Source organism: Henningerozyma blattae, chromosome 7 (assembly GCF_000315915.1).
Source record: "Henningerozyma blattae CBS 6284 chromosome 7, complete genome".
NCBI classification, from domain to species: domain Eukaryota; kingdom Fungi; phylum Ascomycota; class Saccharomycetes; order Saccharomycetales; family Saccharomycetaceae; genus Henningerozyma; species Henningerozyma blattae.
The window spans coordinates 786,842-800,568 of record NC_020191.1 but is presented as its reverse complement, the minus strand read 5'-3'; the positions used below and the strand labels follow the sequence as shown (position 1 = coordinate 800,568).

The window sequence follows — 13,727 nt, the reverse complement described above, 5'->3', positions numbered from 1 at the left end:
CAGCTATATATTAAATTGTAATAGTATGGCTTGCATACTAAGTTGAAAACAGTACGAGTAAATTTAAATAGTTAGTAAGTACTTCAAGATAAAGCAGTTAATATTGGTTACTTATTTCTTCTTGTTAGAAGTAGAATTCTTTGGTAATTCCTTAACGTAAGGTAAGAATTCTGGTTCACCTGGAATATACTTTCTTAAGACTTCTGGAACAATTAAACCGTCTTCAGTTTGATAATTTTCCAAGACACAACATAAGGCTCTTTCAGTTGCAGCTAAAGTAGAGTTTAGACAGTGGACGTATTTCTTTTCTCTGTCACCCATCTTCTTAATACCACATCTAATTTCCAAGTTTCTGGATTGGTAATCAGTACAGTTAGAACAAGAAACTAATTCTTTGTATTCCTTTTGGTATGGGAACCAAGCTTCTAAATCATACTTTTTAGCAGCGGCATTATTTAATTCACCAGAGACGATGCCAACAATACGGTATGGTAACCCTAAGGTTTGGTAAAATTCTTCGGAGTTGGCAATCATCATGTCAAAAGCTTCCCAAGACTTTTCTGGTTCAGTTAAAACGAATTGTTCGATCTTTTCAAAAGCATGAACTCTGAAAACACCCCAGGCATCCTTACCATGAGAACCAGCTTCTCTACGGAAACAAGAGGAGTAACCAACATATTTAATTGGTAATTGTTCTTGTGGCTTTTCGAACCATTCACCGCTGTGATAAGCAGAAATTGGTTGTTCGGATGTAGCAATTAAATATTTTTCATCTTCACCATCAATGACTTTATATAATTCTTCATCGAATTGTGATAATTGGGCTGTTTGGGCCATAACTTCCTTGTTCATCATAACAGGAGCTTGTAATGGGATGTAACCCTTCTTAGCTAAGAAGGATAAACCATAATTAATTAAAGCTTGGTTTAAGAAAACACCATAGTTTCTGAAGAAGAAACCTCTGTGACCAGAAATTTTAACACCACGTTCTGGATCATAACCGTCTAATCTTAATAAAATTTCATGGTGAGACAATTGAGCTGGCTTACCAGTACAAGAAGCAACAGGGCCAACTTCTGGTAAATCCTTTGGTTTCCAAGTACGAACCAATTCATTATTTTCTTCATCGTTTGAGACAACGACAGATGGGTGAACAATGTTACCAACCAAGTTGACCTTATTCTTCAAATCTTTGTCTTCCTTTTGTTCTTTTTCAGTCAAAATCTTCTTTTCGGCAGTTAATTTATCTTTTTCAGCTAATAATGGTTTAGCATCTTCCTTGGCTTTGAATTTTAAACCAATTTCCTTTTGTAATTTATTTAAGGATTTGTTGATTTCATCTAATTCGAATCTAGTCTTGACCCAATCTTTATAGTCAGCAATGATTTCATCGACTAATTCAACACTAGCATATCTAGCTTTTTGAGATTTCTTGATTAAATCTGGGTTACCACCCTTTTCAACAATAAATTGGTTAACGTCTAACATATTTAGTCGGTTGAATACTATAAATAATGAAATGTATTGGTATTATTAACACAGAATATCGCTTAAAATGCCGTTTAATAAAGCCAATTTTATTATATCTCTATAATAAGCTATGCACAATGTAGTCACCGAAACCCTGGCTGTTGTTGAACATTGTCATTTCTCAACCATCGTTTGTCTATTATTTTCTTGTTTCCATTCTATGTAAAGCGCTTTCTATTCCAAATCACCAAAAGTTTCAAGCATTCTTGTCCATAAGCGAAGATTTAGAAAAATTTTCCAAGAAATTTTTGCCAAATCTGGATATTTACTAATGTTTATCTTGTGTTCTCAGATAATTGATTTTCAACAGATTAAAGATCCAATGGTCCAGTGGTTACGACGTCGCCTTTACACGGCGAAGATCCCGAGTTCAAACCTCGGTTGGTTCACTTTTTTTGAAAATTTTCAGCTTAATATCATTTAATACGAAAGGGTGGGTTCATATACTTTCAGACAACGTAATTGTGATATTGAATTAGCAAGAATTATTATAGACAACACATAATAATGTTTTATTTTATTTTTTTCAATCTGGGAAATTGGCATTAATCAATCTAAAAAATAGCAGTCAGGTTTTTTATAATATTGTATTGCTACACATATATGCATTAACTTTCTTATATGGTTCATTATTTTTGTCTAAAATTAAAAAATTTTATTCTTTATATGGCATTTATATAGGAATAAGTTCTTCTAATTTTCCCAAGATAAAAGAAACTCGATACCCTCTTGGATAGGTATGCAGTTATATACGTGTATATATGTATTTTCAATTTCATTTCTTCCGATAAATGATTTGTCCAGTGCATGTGGTAGTCTCTATAAAGTATAAATTTAATGAAAAAGGGATGGGTTCTTATTGACTCAATAAGTATGAATTAGATTATATTCTTGGGTTTTTTTATATTATATGTAATGATTTCTTGAGGTATATTAATTCATCTGAACTTTTTGAAATATATGACCTAAGCAGATTATCAATATACTGAGAACCTACAATTGTAAGTGATTTTAGTTGAGTATTTAATGTATTTTCTAATAAAAATGGTAGTATATTTAGCCCAAAAAAAATAATTTTTTTTAAGCTAAGGTTAGCTCTTGTTACATAAAGCTTTTCCTTAATTATTATAGCACCTTTGACAAAAACCTAAATGTTGAGGTTTCATTTTACTTTTGATCCTGGAAACTTAATATTTTTTGTATGATGTACGGTTAGAAAAAATGGAGCTAAATATGCTCGTGTAGTTATTAAGTTAAAGCAATAATCCCAAGACTATGGGAAGTAAATAAAAGTAATGAAAATATATAGTATTTTATACTTAATTTAAACTAGATATACTCACTGTTTGTTTGTTTTTTTGTTTTGTAGATATTTAGTACGAATATTACTACTATTACAGAATTTTATGAAAGGGAACTTTTACTCATATTTTAATAGCCTAATTTTTGATGAATGTTCAGACTGAAGCAGGTATTTGTTATCTATTTTAAAACAAGCTTTTTTGAAGATAACAATTTTCTTGGATTAGTTTAATAATCAAATTTACCTCACTTTTACTCTCTTTGTCCGGTATTTACTTGTGCAAAAATAATATAGAAGTAGATATATTATGCTAAAGATTTTGTTTTACTGTTATGACCTTTTAACACAAGTTCTTCTAATTTAAGTTTCAAAATTTGGAAGTTTCCTACATGGATCCAAATATTTGTTTAATAAGTTTTAAAACTTTAAGTTTTTTAATAAAGAGTAATATTACTATCATTATTTCCAACAGAGTTGAGATTTAGTGTCACAAAGTAAGCAAATTGCCTGGTAATATAAAGTAACTTAATCCCTTAAGATATGCTGGAAAATAATATGATTATTTTCTTTTTTTACTCAAAAAAACATTTTTACCAAGTGCTTAATTTTCGCATGCCTAGTTTGGTTCATAATTAAGGTATTAGTTAGATAAGGGAAATGTTCTTTAGAGTTAAAGAACATTTATCAATGGAGCTTGTTTTAGCTTACTATATAAAGAGTATATTTTGTAAATAATTATATATGTTTATAGAGTATGTAAAAGAAATAATCTAAAATTACATCAAAATTCATTATTTAATAATGTCGGAGTCTCTTCAATTCCAGTAGATTAATCAGTTAAATAAATTATTTATTAGTATTTATTATACCTAGTATTCTAGAGGGGTATGCATTAGAACAATGACTTAATAAATGTAAAATGATTTCTTCTCTTTTACATTATATATACAGTTAATTTTTATTATCTTGCTGCTTAAATAATATATTGTATCATTTGTTACCTTCACTAAAATAATATGTTACAAAATACTATTTTAAATTTAAGAAAATATATCTAGGTGTATACTAGTAAAAGCAGTAATGATTCAATAATGATTATTGTATATCTGGCTACAAAATCAATAGAATATTTAGTATATTTTGTTGTAAAACCGTCTAAGCGCCGTCGCCTTTCACGTAATACTTACAAGAAATCAGTACAAGAGAAGCCTCGAAAGAGAACAGATCAGCTGACCACAGCTGAGAAACAACTATTCAGCAGGCGTGGAACATCAACTGTTACTGGGATTAAAGAGAGTTAGACATTGCTATACAGTGTTTAAGATGTAAAGATGATTACTTTATTTAGGAATATATAGTAAATACTATAACTAAAATGAATATATTTCTTAAATAGTGTTTTTCGATATAATAAGAAAAACACATTTTAAATAAAAAAGTCACGTGATAAAAAGTCTTTTACCACTTAATAGAAAATAATATAATCATATTCCAGCAACTGTAACCACTGAATCTGTACCTACTTCTGGTTCATCTCGGACACCTATCAGTAAGAATGACACCCAGGTTTCAATGAGTGTACCGCATCTTGTAACTATGCACCCAGAACTGTCCAGCTCTAAAGAAGTATACAAGGAGCATGTATATATCAATATACTATTATATAATATATAGAGAAGGACCAAGGGGAGATACAATAATCTTGTATAATACAACCTGTAACTACTGATCTCATTACCATCCGAACTCTGAAATATCATCCTTGTCCTATCAGTCTCGTATTACATCATATTTCAACAGCGGTTCAATGGTCCAGTGGTTACGACGTCGCCTTTACACGGCGAAGATCCCGAGTTCAATCCTCGGTTGAATCATTTTTCAAATTTAATATTTTTTTTGGTATGTCACGTAGTGTGAGCTACTGTCACAATTTTTGTGATTCCAATCTATGGATCTTGTAAATGCCTCCTTCTTCTTCTATTGCAGCAAGTCGGAGTTCTAACTATATTATATTTGGTATAAAGGCTCTATTTATCTAACTATGTATGGTAATTAAGATATTAATATATTTCTCTAGACTTAGAAACTCAACTGGTTCGTTGCTTTCTTCGCTCTGAGCTTTCTTTATTTGTTCTTCGTGTAAGATTGTTCCTTTTTATACTCACATTCTCAAGTTCTTGTTCTATGTTTGTTTTCGCGTCACGTGATTTGGGTCTGACCTTGATAAATCTATACATAATTAATAATCCTTGAAATTACGTGATATATATTCTTAGAATATGTGACATTTGGCTTGTTGTCGGTCAGAAATTATTACGTGTGACATTTTTAATCTCTGATACCCACAGTGGCATGTCTTTTTTGCTGCTAGTTTAATACTAACTGTTCATTGAGCTATACAAGTATATACTTGAGTCTATGTAATTAAAATATTATATTATTACGTTCCGATTTGTTCACTATATACTTCCATCTTTTTGTATCCTGTCCTTTTTGTTTTCTGTTCCTTATTTCTTTGTTCTATCTTAGCCCTCTAGTTTATTCTATTAGCTTTAGATTCTTAAATAGAATTAATCTTCATGGTTCATCTACTTGTTGATTTCATTTTGTTATCACGTGTGTTCTAGATATACAAGTGAGTAGCGTAGCTCACACTACGTGACATTACGCTTTCTATCTTCGATACTCACTCGTACTAATTCCAGAGTGATAACAACAGATAATTCTTTAAATTGAAGAACTGTATAGGATTGCTTGTTACGTAATTTATATAGATGAATAATATATAATAATATTAGTTTCTAGATTTCCAGACCACTCTTTGCTGACTACTTTCTACTTTATTTTCTTGGTATATCTTGCTCATATTGAAAACTTTTCATCTTCGTATTTAAATACTATCGTATATCTTATCTCATCTGAAGGAACGTAGTCATGTGACTTTAAAAATCACTTTGCCATATATTAATAATGGAATTTATTATAAATATGTGACATCAAATAATTTTGTCACGGGATATTAGAATCAAGTGTAAAAAACTTTCATAGTTTTGACTAAAATATGTATGTGTGACTCTATGTAACTCACTATAGTTTATTGTTATAATCTTTGCTGGAAAATAATTATATTATTTTCCAATTATTTCATAAAGACATTTTTATCAGTTTCCCACCTCTATAATATGTGATGTTTTTCCAAAAATTAGAATCTATTTGAAAATTAATATATCTAGGCTAGAAGCCAAGATAAATAATGAAAACTATTGATACAGATTAAATACGGTCAAAGGTCAAAAAATTAGTAAATTTTAATCGCTATTTACTACGCATTGGCCCCATTAGCATTCTAAGCTTTTAATAATATCTCTTTATTCTCATTTTTTCATGTTAATAATTTTTATAATACTATCTTTGGCTCTATCACAAGCTTCTAACTAAGATTGAATTGGCATGCTTAATAAATAAGGTCAATATGCTACAAATTGTAATTCCTTCGAATTTAAATATGGCCTTTTACCTCTTTGTCAGTCCCTATTGGAATAGCTACAATTACAAACAGATTTTCTCTAGAATGTACTTTTGTACAACAACCTGGCCTTCACTTTAAATTCATTAGCTTCCTTATATCAGTACCATGTAGCTGTTATTCACTTCAGTTGTTTCATTTACAACTAGCAACATTGGTCTTACAAGTGATTGTCATGCATATGTGAATAACTAGGTAGCATAACAAAAATAGACAGCGAAGAAGATAATTATGCATAAGCTTATACTAAGATAGTATCCATAATATAAAATTTTATGTTAATATTTTTATAAATTATTACTTCTATGATCCAATGCTATAGCGTGATCATCAGAATATTTGAAAATTTCAATACTTTACAGTAGGTTTCTGGAACTATTGATTTTAATCAATAATGACTCGCTTAAGTAAGATTGCATTAATTCTGATAACGTCATTATTTTATAGATAAAAAGGAGCTCCGAATATTTGAAAATCAATGATTTTCCAGATTAGATAAACGAGAATAAACTTGGAACTTACGAAAAACACCTTGTATGATTCACAATTAACACTGTTATTGAAGATAAAGTATGGATGGGATCTTTTTAACGGTACAAGATAAAAATATTTCTAGCTCAGCCCACTTGATAGAACAATCAGTTGATGATTTAAATAACACGAAATGTATGTACCCTACAAATATAAAATACATATTTGAGGAAGATGACGATGTACCAGATATTGCATTATTAAACGAGTCCAATGATAGCAATATCGAAAATATAATTATTATCGACATAGAATCTTCTGGGTATGTTTCTGATATTCAATTAATTTCAGACCATTTCCAATTGCTTTCATATAAAGATACGATGGAGGAAAGTGAAACGTATGATACGCCTCCCTATTGTGATATTAAATTGGATGTCCTTTCTAGATTTGAAGAGATGAAAGGTATCGGGGAAAGAGTATCTTTAGATGATCTAGTTAAATTATACTTAATTCAAAATGAGCAGTTAACTAGTATATCAAATTCTTTTTAAATTTGTTTAAGGCATATTTAGATTAGGATTTGTACTGATTGTTATATATATTCTATTCTTTAAATTGAATTAAATTCTCAGCTATTTAGATTGTTGTAAAATTTTTAGATTTTGTAATGGTAGTAATTATTTATGATTATCTCTTGGTGTAAGCTTTTTATGGACATTTTAAAATAACAGAAAACTAAATACAAAAAAAGAGAAAAATAATAAAAATATTGGAAATTTTTTTTCAAAAATACACTACTTTACATTTTGGATAGCTTGAGTCCAAGATATCCTACAATTTTAAATCTTTGGATATATTGGCTTTTCTTTTTAAGCCTTCTTTTAAATTTGTCTTAAATCTAACTGTCGAATAAAACTATGCTGGTCCGCCCTTTAGATTATTTTGAGATTAGTCGAATACAAAACTTAAAAAAGTGAAAACAAAGCTACTAAGACATAACTAAGTGCGCCTGTTGCTTTTCTAAATTAGGATTAATTTAATGTTAAAATAAATAATGTTAAGGACTAGTAAAGTATATACTAATCTCCTGCAGTTATCGGCAATCCGTTCTATCACAACGCTGCAAACTCCAATCCACAACCTTTCCAATGTTGAAACCATAAATTCCTTAACAAAAAGTATTACATTATTAGATGATATCCTAAATTCTTCATCTCATAATAAGACTTTACTTTATAAAAGTAAATACAAGAGAACTCCTGAATCCTTATCATCACAAGAATCTACAAGATTAGAACATGTTGTAAAAAATTTTCTTATAGATCAACAGAAAAATGAAATTACAAGCTCAATTAAAGAGCAACTGTCTAATCCAGAAAACAGACTATCACAGCTAGGCTTACAATTTTTTTTAGAATGTAACCGAGGTAACCTAACACCTTTAAGCACTACTCTATCTCGTTATATCTTAGAAGGGATAAGGAAAAATCCGACAACTGATACGATTAAACATATCCATTTGTCCATTGAAATGATTAGAAAGTTTATTAAAGACAATAGAGTTACGAATATCAAACCAAAGCAAATTGATATACTAATAAAAAAACTATCGAATTCTCAGAAGGATTTTGATACTATCCAACAAATCTTAAAACCAATTGATTACAAAATATACTCGGACACATCTATTATTTTCCAAAAAGGGAAAACAAGAGAAGATTCTATTACTATATCAGATGGATATCAATTCCCAACCGGAATTATTCAAGGCAATGAGCCATATCTAAGGTCAATTGATATACCGAAAAAGAAACTATTATCTTTTAATGACAAACCTCTACTGACTCTTGTCTACGACGGATCATTAGTAGATGCAAGATATATCTTACCTGCTATAAATTATGCAACAAGGGAAAGTAAATCATTGCTATTAATTATCAATGGGAATTGCTCTGGTGATGCTATTAATGCAATCAGTATACATAATAATAAAAACAAAAGACAGAATATTGATTCAAAAGTGATTGTAATGAAATATGATGAATCCTCATTTAATGGTATCTCTATTCAAGAAAATTCAAAGCTATTAGAGTTTTTGAAATTACCAAAAGGCATTGAGAGTATTTATTCCCCAACATTTAGTCCTACAATTCCTAGTAAAGTTAGCAGTCGAGATTATTTTGGTGAACTTAAATCGATGAAATGTACTGTTGGCGAAGCTATTCTTTTTAATGATATTAAATTAAATCATGATTGCTCAAAGTTAGATAATTTTCTGAAAAAAACAATTACGGTAAACTTAGGTGGTGATAGCCAATTTGAAATTAATAGAAGAATCGAGTCAATGGATAACTTAGTAAATAACTTTCTTCTAAATGGTTTAAAAGATGGGTTTGTTCCCAGTCATGGAAATTTCATTATTAAAAGCAATTCATTTGTTACAACAGGAGAAAATAAAAGACCAAAAACTTTCAAAAATAACTTGCTATTTGATGCATTAATCAGTGCTTTAGCAATCCCTTCTAAAAATGCTCTGATAAATAGTCAAGGTTTGAATTCTATTCAAGTAGCAGAAATGTCAATGAAGACTTCCGTTTTCGATGGATTTTTCAATGCTTGCCTGTCCCATGAAGATCATGCTTTACAAGATGTTAGACAACTTGGTATACTGGAACCGTGGAACAAGATGGACGAGACTCTTTACAATGTGAGTACTATGATTCGGTTACTTTATAGTTGTAGCACGATTATATCAGGGATATTTGAGAAGCCCAAGAAAAGATAAAATTGGTCTATCGATATCTAACCTTATAATCTTGTAAATATGTAATGTCAAGCTGCAATGCATTCTATGTATACATGACTGGTAGTTTTATGCTTGTGTACTTGTAAATCTAATATATTGAAACATTTTATACGTACAATCCCATTAGATGAGTATCTTATTGTTATCATTGTTATCGATAAGGGATTTTTAATTTCTAATTTTGACTTCTGCTATTTAGGAACTGACTCCGAAGGAGTTGACTTCTTTATTTAAAAACACCAAAATATGTAAAACTTCGAAAGACTAACGTTTACTCATAGACTAAATTATATTTATCACAATACCTACTTCTATTTTATTACTTTTTGTTTCGAGCAGACAACTATATTTGCAGTATTTTAGCAGCCCAATAACCAAAGTTTAAATCATGCTTAAATCCACCGTCACGAAGAGACTCAATTCCTCTGTTACTAAAGCAAGCTTAAAAAAAACTGCCTTACATGATTTACATGTCGAATTAGGAGGTACAATGGTCCCTTATGCTGGATATTCTATGCCTGTATTGTACAAGGGCCAAACTCATATTGAATCTCATAACTGGACTAGAACAAATGCCGGCCTTTTTGACGTTTCTCACATGATGCAAAGTAGATTAACTGGTAAAAATGCAGTCTCGTTCTTACATAAGGTCACTCCTACTGATTTCGAGTCTCTAAAAGCTGATCAGGGTACTTTATCTGTCTTATTAAACAATACTGGTGGTATTGTAGATGACACAATGATCACAAAAGAAAAAGAAAACAGTTTCTATGTGGTAACCAATGCTGGTTGTATTAAAAGAGACACTGAATTCTTGTTGGGCGAACTCAAACAAATTGGTGAAGATGTAAATTGGGAAGTTATTAAGGATAAATCATTACTTGCTTTACAAGGTCCAAAGGCTTCTCAAGTATTTGAAAAGCTACTGAAAGAAGGCCAAACTACAAAAGATTTATATTTTGGCTCTAGAAGATCATTCCAATTATATGATGGCACTACTATAGATGTTGCTAGATCTGGGTATACTGGGGAAGATGGTTTCGAAATTAGTGTACCAAATGATAAAGCTGAAAACTTTGCTCGTTTATTATTAGATAATTCTGAAACTAAACCAATCGGTTTGGCCGCTAGAGACAGTTTACGTCTTGAGGCTGGTATGTGTTTATATGGCCATGAATTAGATGAAACTATAACCCCTGTTGAAAGTGGATTAAATTGGTTAATCTCGAAATCTAGAAGAGCAGGAGAAAAAGGTAAATTTAATGGTTTTGATAATATTATGGATCAATTAAACAACAAAAACTACACCAGAACACGCATTGCATTCAAATATTTGGGTAAAGGACCTGCAGCTAGACCAGATGCCAAAATATTTACTACTGATAAATCAAAACAAATAGGTATTGTAACATCTGGATCTGCGTCTCCAAGTTTAGGAAATATAAATATCGGACAAGGCTATGTCGATAAAGCTTTCCGTAAAAGTGGAACTGAACTGTTGGTTGAAGTAAGGAATAAAATGTTCCCAATTGTTTTAGAAAAAATGCCATTATTCCTACTGGTTACTACAGAGGTTAAATAATATTATCAGACAAAACTCATCGTATCTATATTAATCTAAATAAGTAAACCATTTAATTTATTTACTAAATAGCAATAAAAAATAATATCCTCGTCAAACTCTACTATAGACATTTTTTTCGAAGCTCTTCATTATCAAAAAACAACAGTAACAGCTACACCAACCCGTCTACGAATTATTGCATGTAGTTTAATATAAATGTACATCTACCAATATGGAAAACCAACATAATACTGTCAAGAAAACAAAAAATAATAGAGAAAAATAGAGTGTTAAAACTAGTTTTTGTGATAAATGAAAAAAAAAAATAGGCCTATCAATTAAAAAAGTTGGAGTAAAAGTGAAGTATGATGTGAAATTTAGTGAAATATAAGTAAATCGAATTTTATTACAATTTAATTCTTTGCAGTTGAATATCTTGCCAAACATCATCAGTTAAAACTTTATATTCCTTGAAATTTGAAAGATAGAATAAAGTATCTTTACCATCTTCACCATGAGGTAAGATTTGGTCTCTGTAAATCTTCTTTCTAATTTTATGAGATTCGGTCATTTTAAATTCATCTACAAATTTAACAAACAAAGGCATAGCATATTTTGGCAATTCACCAGATATTTCTGCTAACATATTATTTAATGCCTGAATCTTTTTATCGTTAGGTATTTGATCAACAGGCTTATCTTTATCCAATTTGATCAAGGCAAAGCCTGCTCTACCTTCATAAGTTGGAACTTTAATACCAACAACGACAACTTGAGCAAAATCTTTTGGATTTGAACCTATAATTTGATCTTCAACTTCGGTAGTAGACACATTTTCAGACTTCCATCTGAATGTATCACCCATTCTATCCATGAAATACCATAAACCATTGCTATCCTCTCTGACTAAATCACCACATCTATACCATGCATCACCTTTTCTAAATACGTCACGAATAACTTTCGATTCAGTTTCTTTCTTGTTACCCAAATAGCCTTGGAAAGAAGTTTCTGGTTTTCTTGGGAAAAATATTCTCATTAACATTTCACCTGGTTCCCCAACTTTTGGATGTTCACAAAGACCTTTTGAATTTCTATAAACGATAGTATCATCTTCTGGATCCATTTTAACTAAAGTTTGTTGGAAAGCTAAAAACCATTGGATAAACGAACCATAATTTCTACAAGCACCTACACCAAAATCTGCTTTTTGATAATTTGTAGTGGCAAATGGGGCTTCAGTGGCAGCATAAAACTCACCAATGATAGGAATATTAAACCTTGCCTTAAATTCTCTCCAAATATCTGGTCTTAAACCGTTACCCATGGCAATCTTGACACTATGCATTTGTTCATATTCTGAAATTGGAGAATTTAATAGATATCTACAAATTTCACCAACGTATTGAATATGAGTGGCATTAATTTGATAAACCTGTTCCCAAAATTTGGAAGCAGAGAATTTTGGTGACATCGCAATACAAGATCCCTTTGCTAAGACAGCACAAACACCCAATAGAGCAGCTGTGGAATGGAAAAGTGGCATTGCTGTGAAAACAATACTTTCAGAATTCATATGGAAAACATGAGCAAATAATTCTGTACCAATATTAGCTTTTCTCCAAGACATAATTGCTGCCTTTGGCAAACCTGTTGTCCCTGAAGTATAAATAAACATGGCTGGTTTAAAATCTGTCAGACCCTTTGGACATCTTTTATCATGCTCTTGTAATAATCCCTTAGCTTCATTGTTTAACAGAATTTCTTGTTCCCAAGAATGTTCATCGATATAATGAATTGGTAAATCTGGTAATTCTCTTCTAATTTGTGGTTCTGTTTCTACAAAGGATTGTCTTGCATCTGGCTCAATGAAAGCTTGTTTAATATTTGAAATTTTTAAAGAATGTACTAATGGTTGACCTTTACTATTATAATTCAAGAATGCTGGAATAGCACCGATATTCCATAGAGACAACCATATGAATAAGAATAAAGGCTTATTTGTACAATCTACTGCAATATGATCACCGGGTTGAATGTTATAATATTCAACGAAATGATATGATAATCTCAATACGATATCATAGGTCTCTTTATACGTAAAAGTTTGTAGGACGTTTGTATTTGAGTTAACATACTTAATGAATAAATTATTTGGCTGATTTTTTACATTTCTTTCAAAAACGTACCAACAATGAAATTTGTTTTGTCTAATAGACCAAATATATCTGAATAAAGCCTTGAAGAAAAAAGGTACGATGTAGAAATCTTCTTTAATACGATATCTATTATCCAAAGCATCAATTGGGGCAGACAATAAGAATTGGAAAAGGAAAATAATTGGAGAAAATATTAAACGTACTAGTCGTTTCATCGTTCTTTGTAACGGTAGAGGAACCATGCTACTTTTTTTCTTTTTATTTCTTTTATCGACAATACCCTGAAATAAAAACACAAATAAAAACGGCGATATATTTTTTTTATTTTATAAATTTTTCTATTTTTAGTATATATATAGATTTAT

The 13,727-nt window shown here is 30.4% G+C and overlaps 5 protein-coding genes and 2 non-coding genes across 7 annotated transcripts; 5 read left to right on the top strand and 2 right to left on the bottom strand.

Annotated features, from left to right (window-relative positions):
- Window positions 1-111: 111 nt before the first annotated feature.
- SES1 (serine--tRNA ligase SES1) lies at window positions 112-1,488 on the bottom strand (the record flags this gene model as incomplete). The annotated part of the gene is made up of 1 exon (XM_004181710.1): window positions 112-1,488. The coding sequence occupies one exon, from the start codon at window positions 1,486-1,488 to the stop codon at window positions 112-114; it is 1,377 nt and encodes a 458-aa protein (XP_004181758.1).
- A 358-nt stretch (window positions 1,489-1,846) lies between these two features.
- Window positions 1,847-1,919, top strand: TBLA0Gtrna6V. The gene has a single exon. It is a non-coding gene; the product is annotated as a tRNA-Val (tRNA).
- Window positions 1,920-4,634: 2,715 nt separating this feature from the next.
- TBLA0Gtrna5V lies at window positions 4,635-4,707 on the top strand. The gene has a single exon. It is a non-coding gene; the product is annotated as a tRNA-Val (tRNA).
- Window positions 4,708-6,931: 2,224 nt separating this feature from the next.
- On the top strand, window positions 6,932-7,384 carry ATG31 (Atg31p; the record flags this gene model as incomplete). The annotated part of the gene is made up of 1 exon (XM_004181709.1): window positions 6,932-7,384. One exon carries the CDS (start codon window positions 6,932-6,934, stop codon window positions 7,382-7,384), a length of 453 nt encoding a protein of 150 aa, XP_004181757.1.
- A 503-nt stretch (window positions 7,385-7,887) lies between these two features.
- Window positions 7,888-9,618, top strand: TCM62 (Tcm62p; the record flags this gene model as incomplete). Its single annotated transcript, XM_004181708.1, has 1 exon — window positions 7,888-9,618. The coding sequence occupies one exon, from the start codon at window positions 7,888-7,890 to the stop codon at window positions 9,616-9,618; it is 1,731 nt and encodes a 576-aa protein (XP_004181756.1).
- Window positions 9,619-10,027: 409 nt separating this feature from the next.
- GCV1 (glycine decarboxylase subunit T) lies at window positions 10,028-11,221 on the top strand (the record flags this gene model as incomplete). The annotated part of the gene is made up of 1 exon (XM_004181707.1): window positions 10,028-11,221. One exon carries the CDS (start codon window positions 10,028-10,030, stop codon window positions 11,219-11,221), a length of 1,194 nt encoding a protein of 397 aa, XP_004181755.1.
- Window positions 11,222-11,609: 388 nt separating this feature from the next.
- FAT1 (long-chain fatty acid transporter FAT1) lies at window positions 11,610-13,604 on the bottom strand (the record flags this gene model as incomplete). The annotated part of the gene is made up of 1 exon (XM_004181706.1): window positions 11,610-13,604. One exon carries the CDS (start codon window positions 13,602-13,604, stop codon window positions 11,610-11,612), a length of 1,995 nt encoding a protein of 664 aa, XP_004181754.1.
- Window positions 13,605-13,727: the final 123 nt, after the last annotated feature.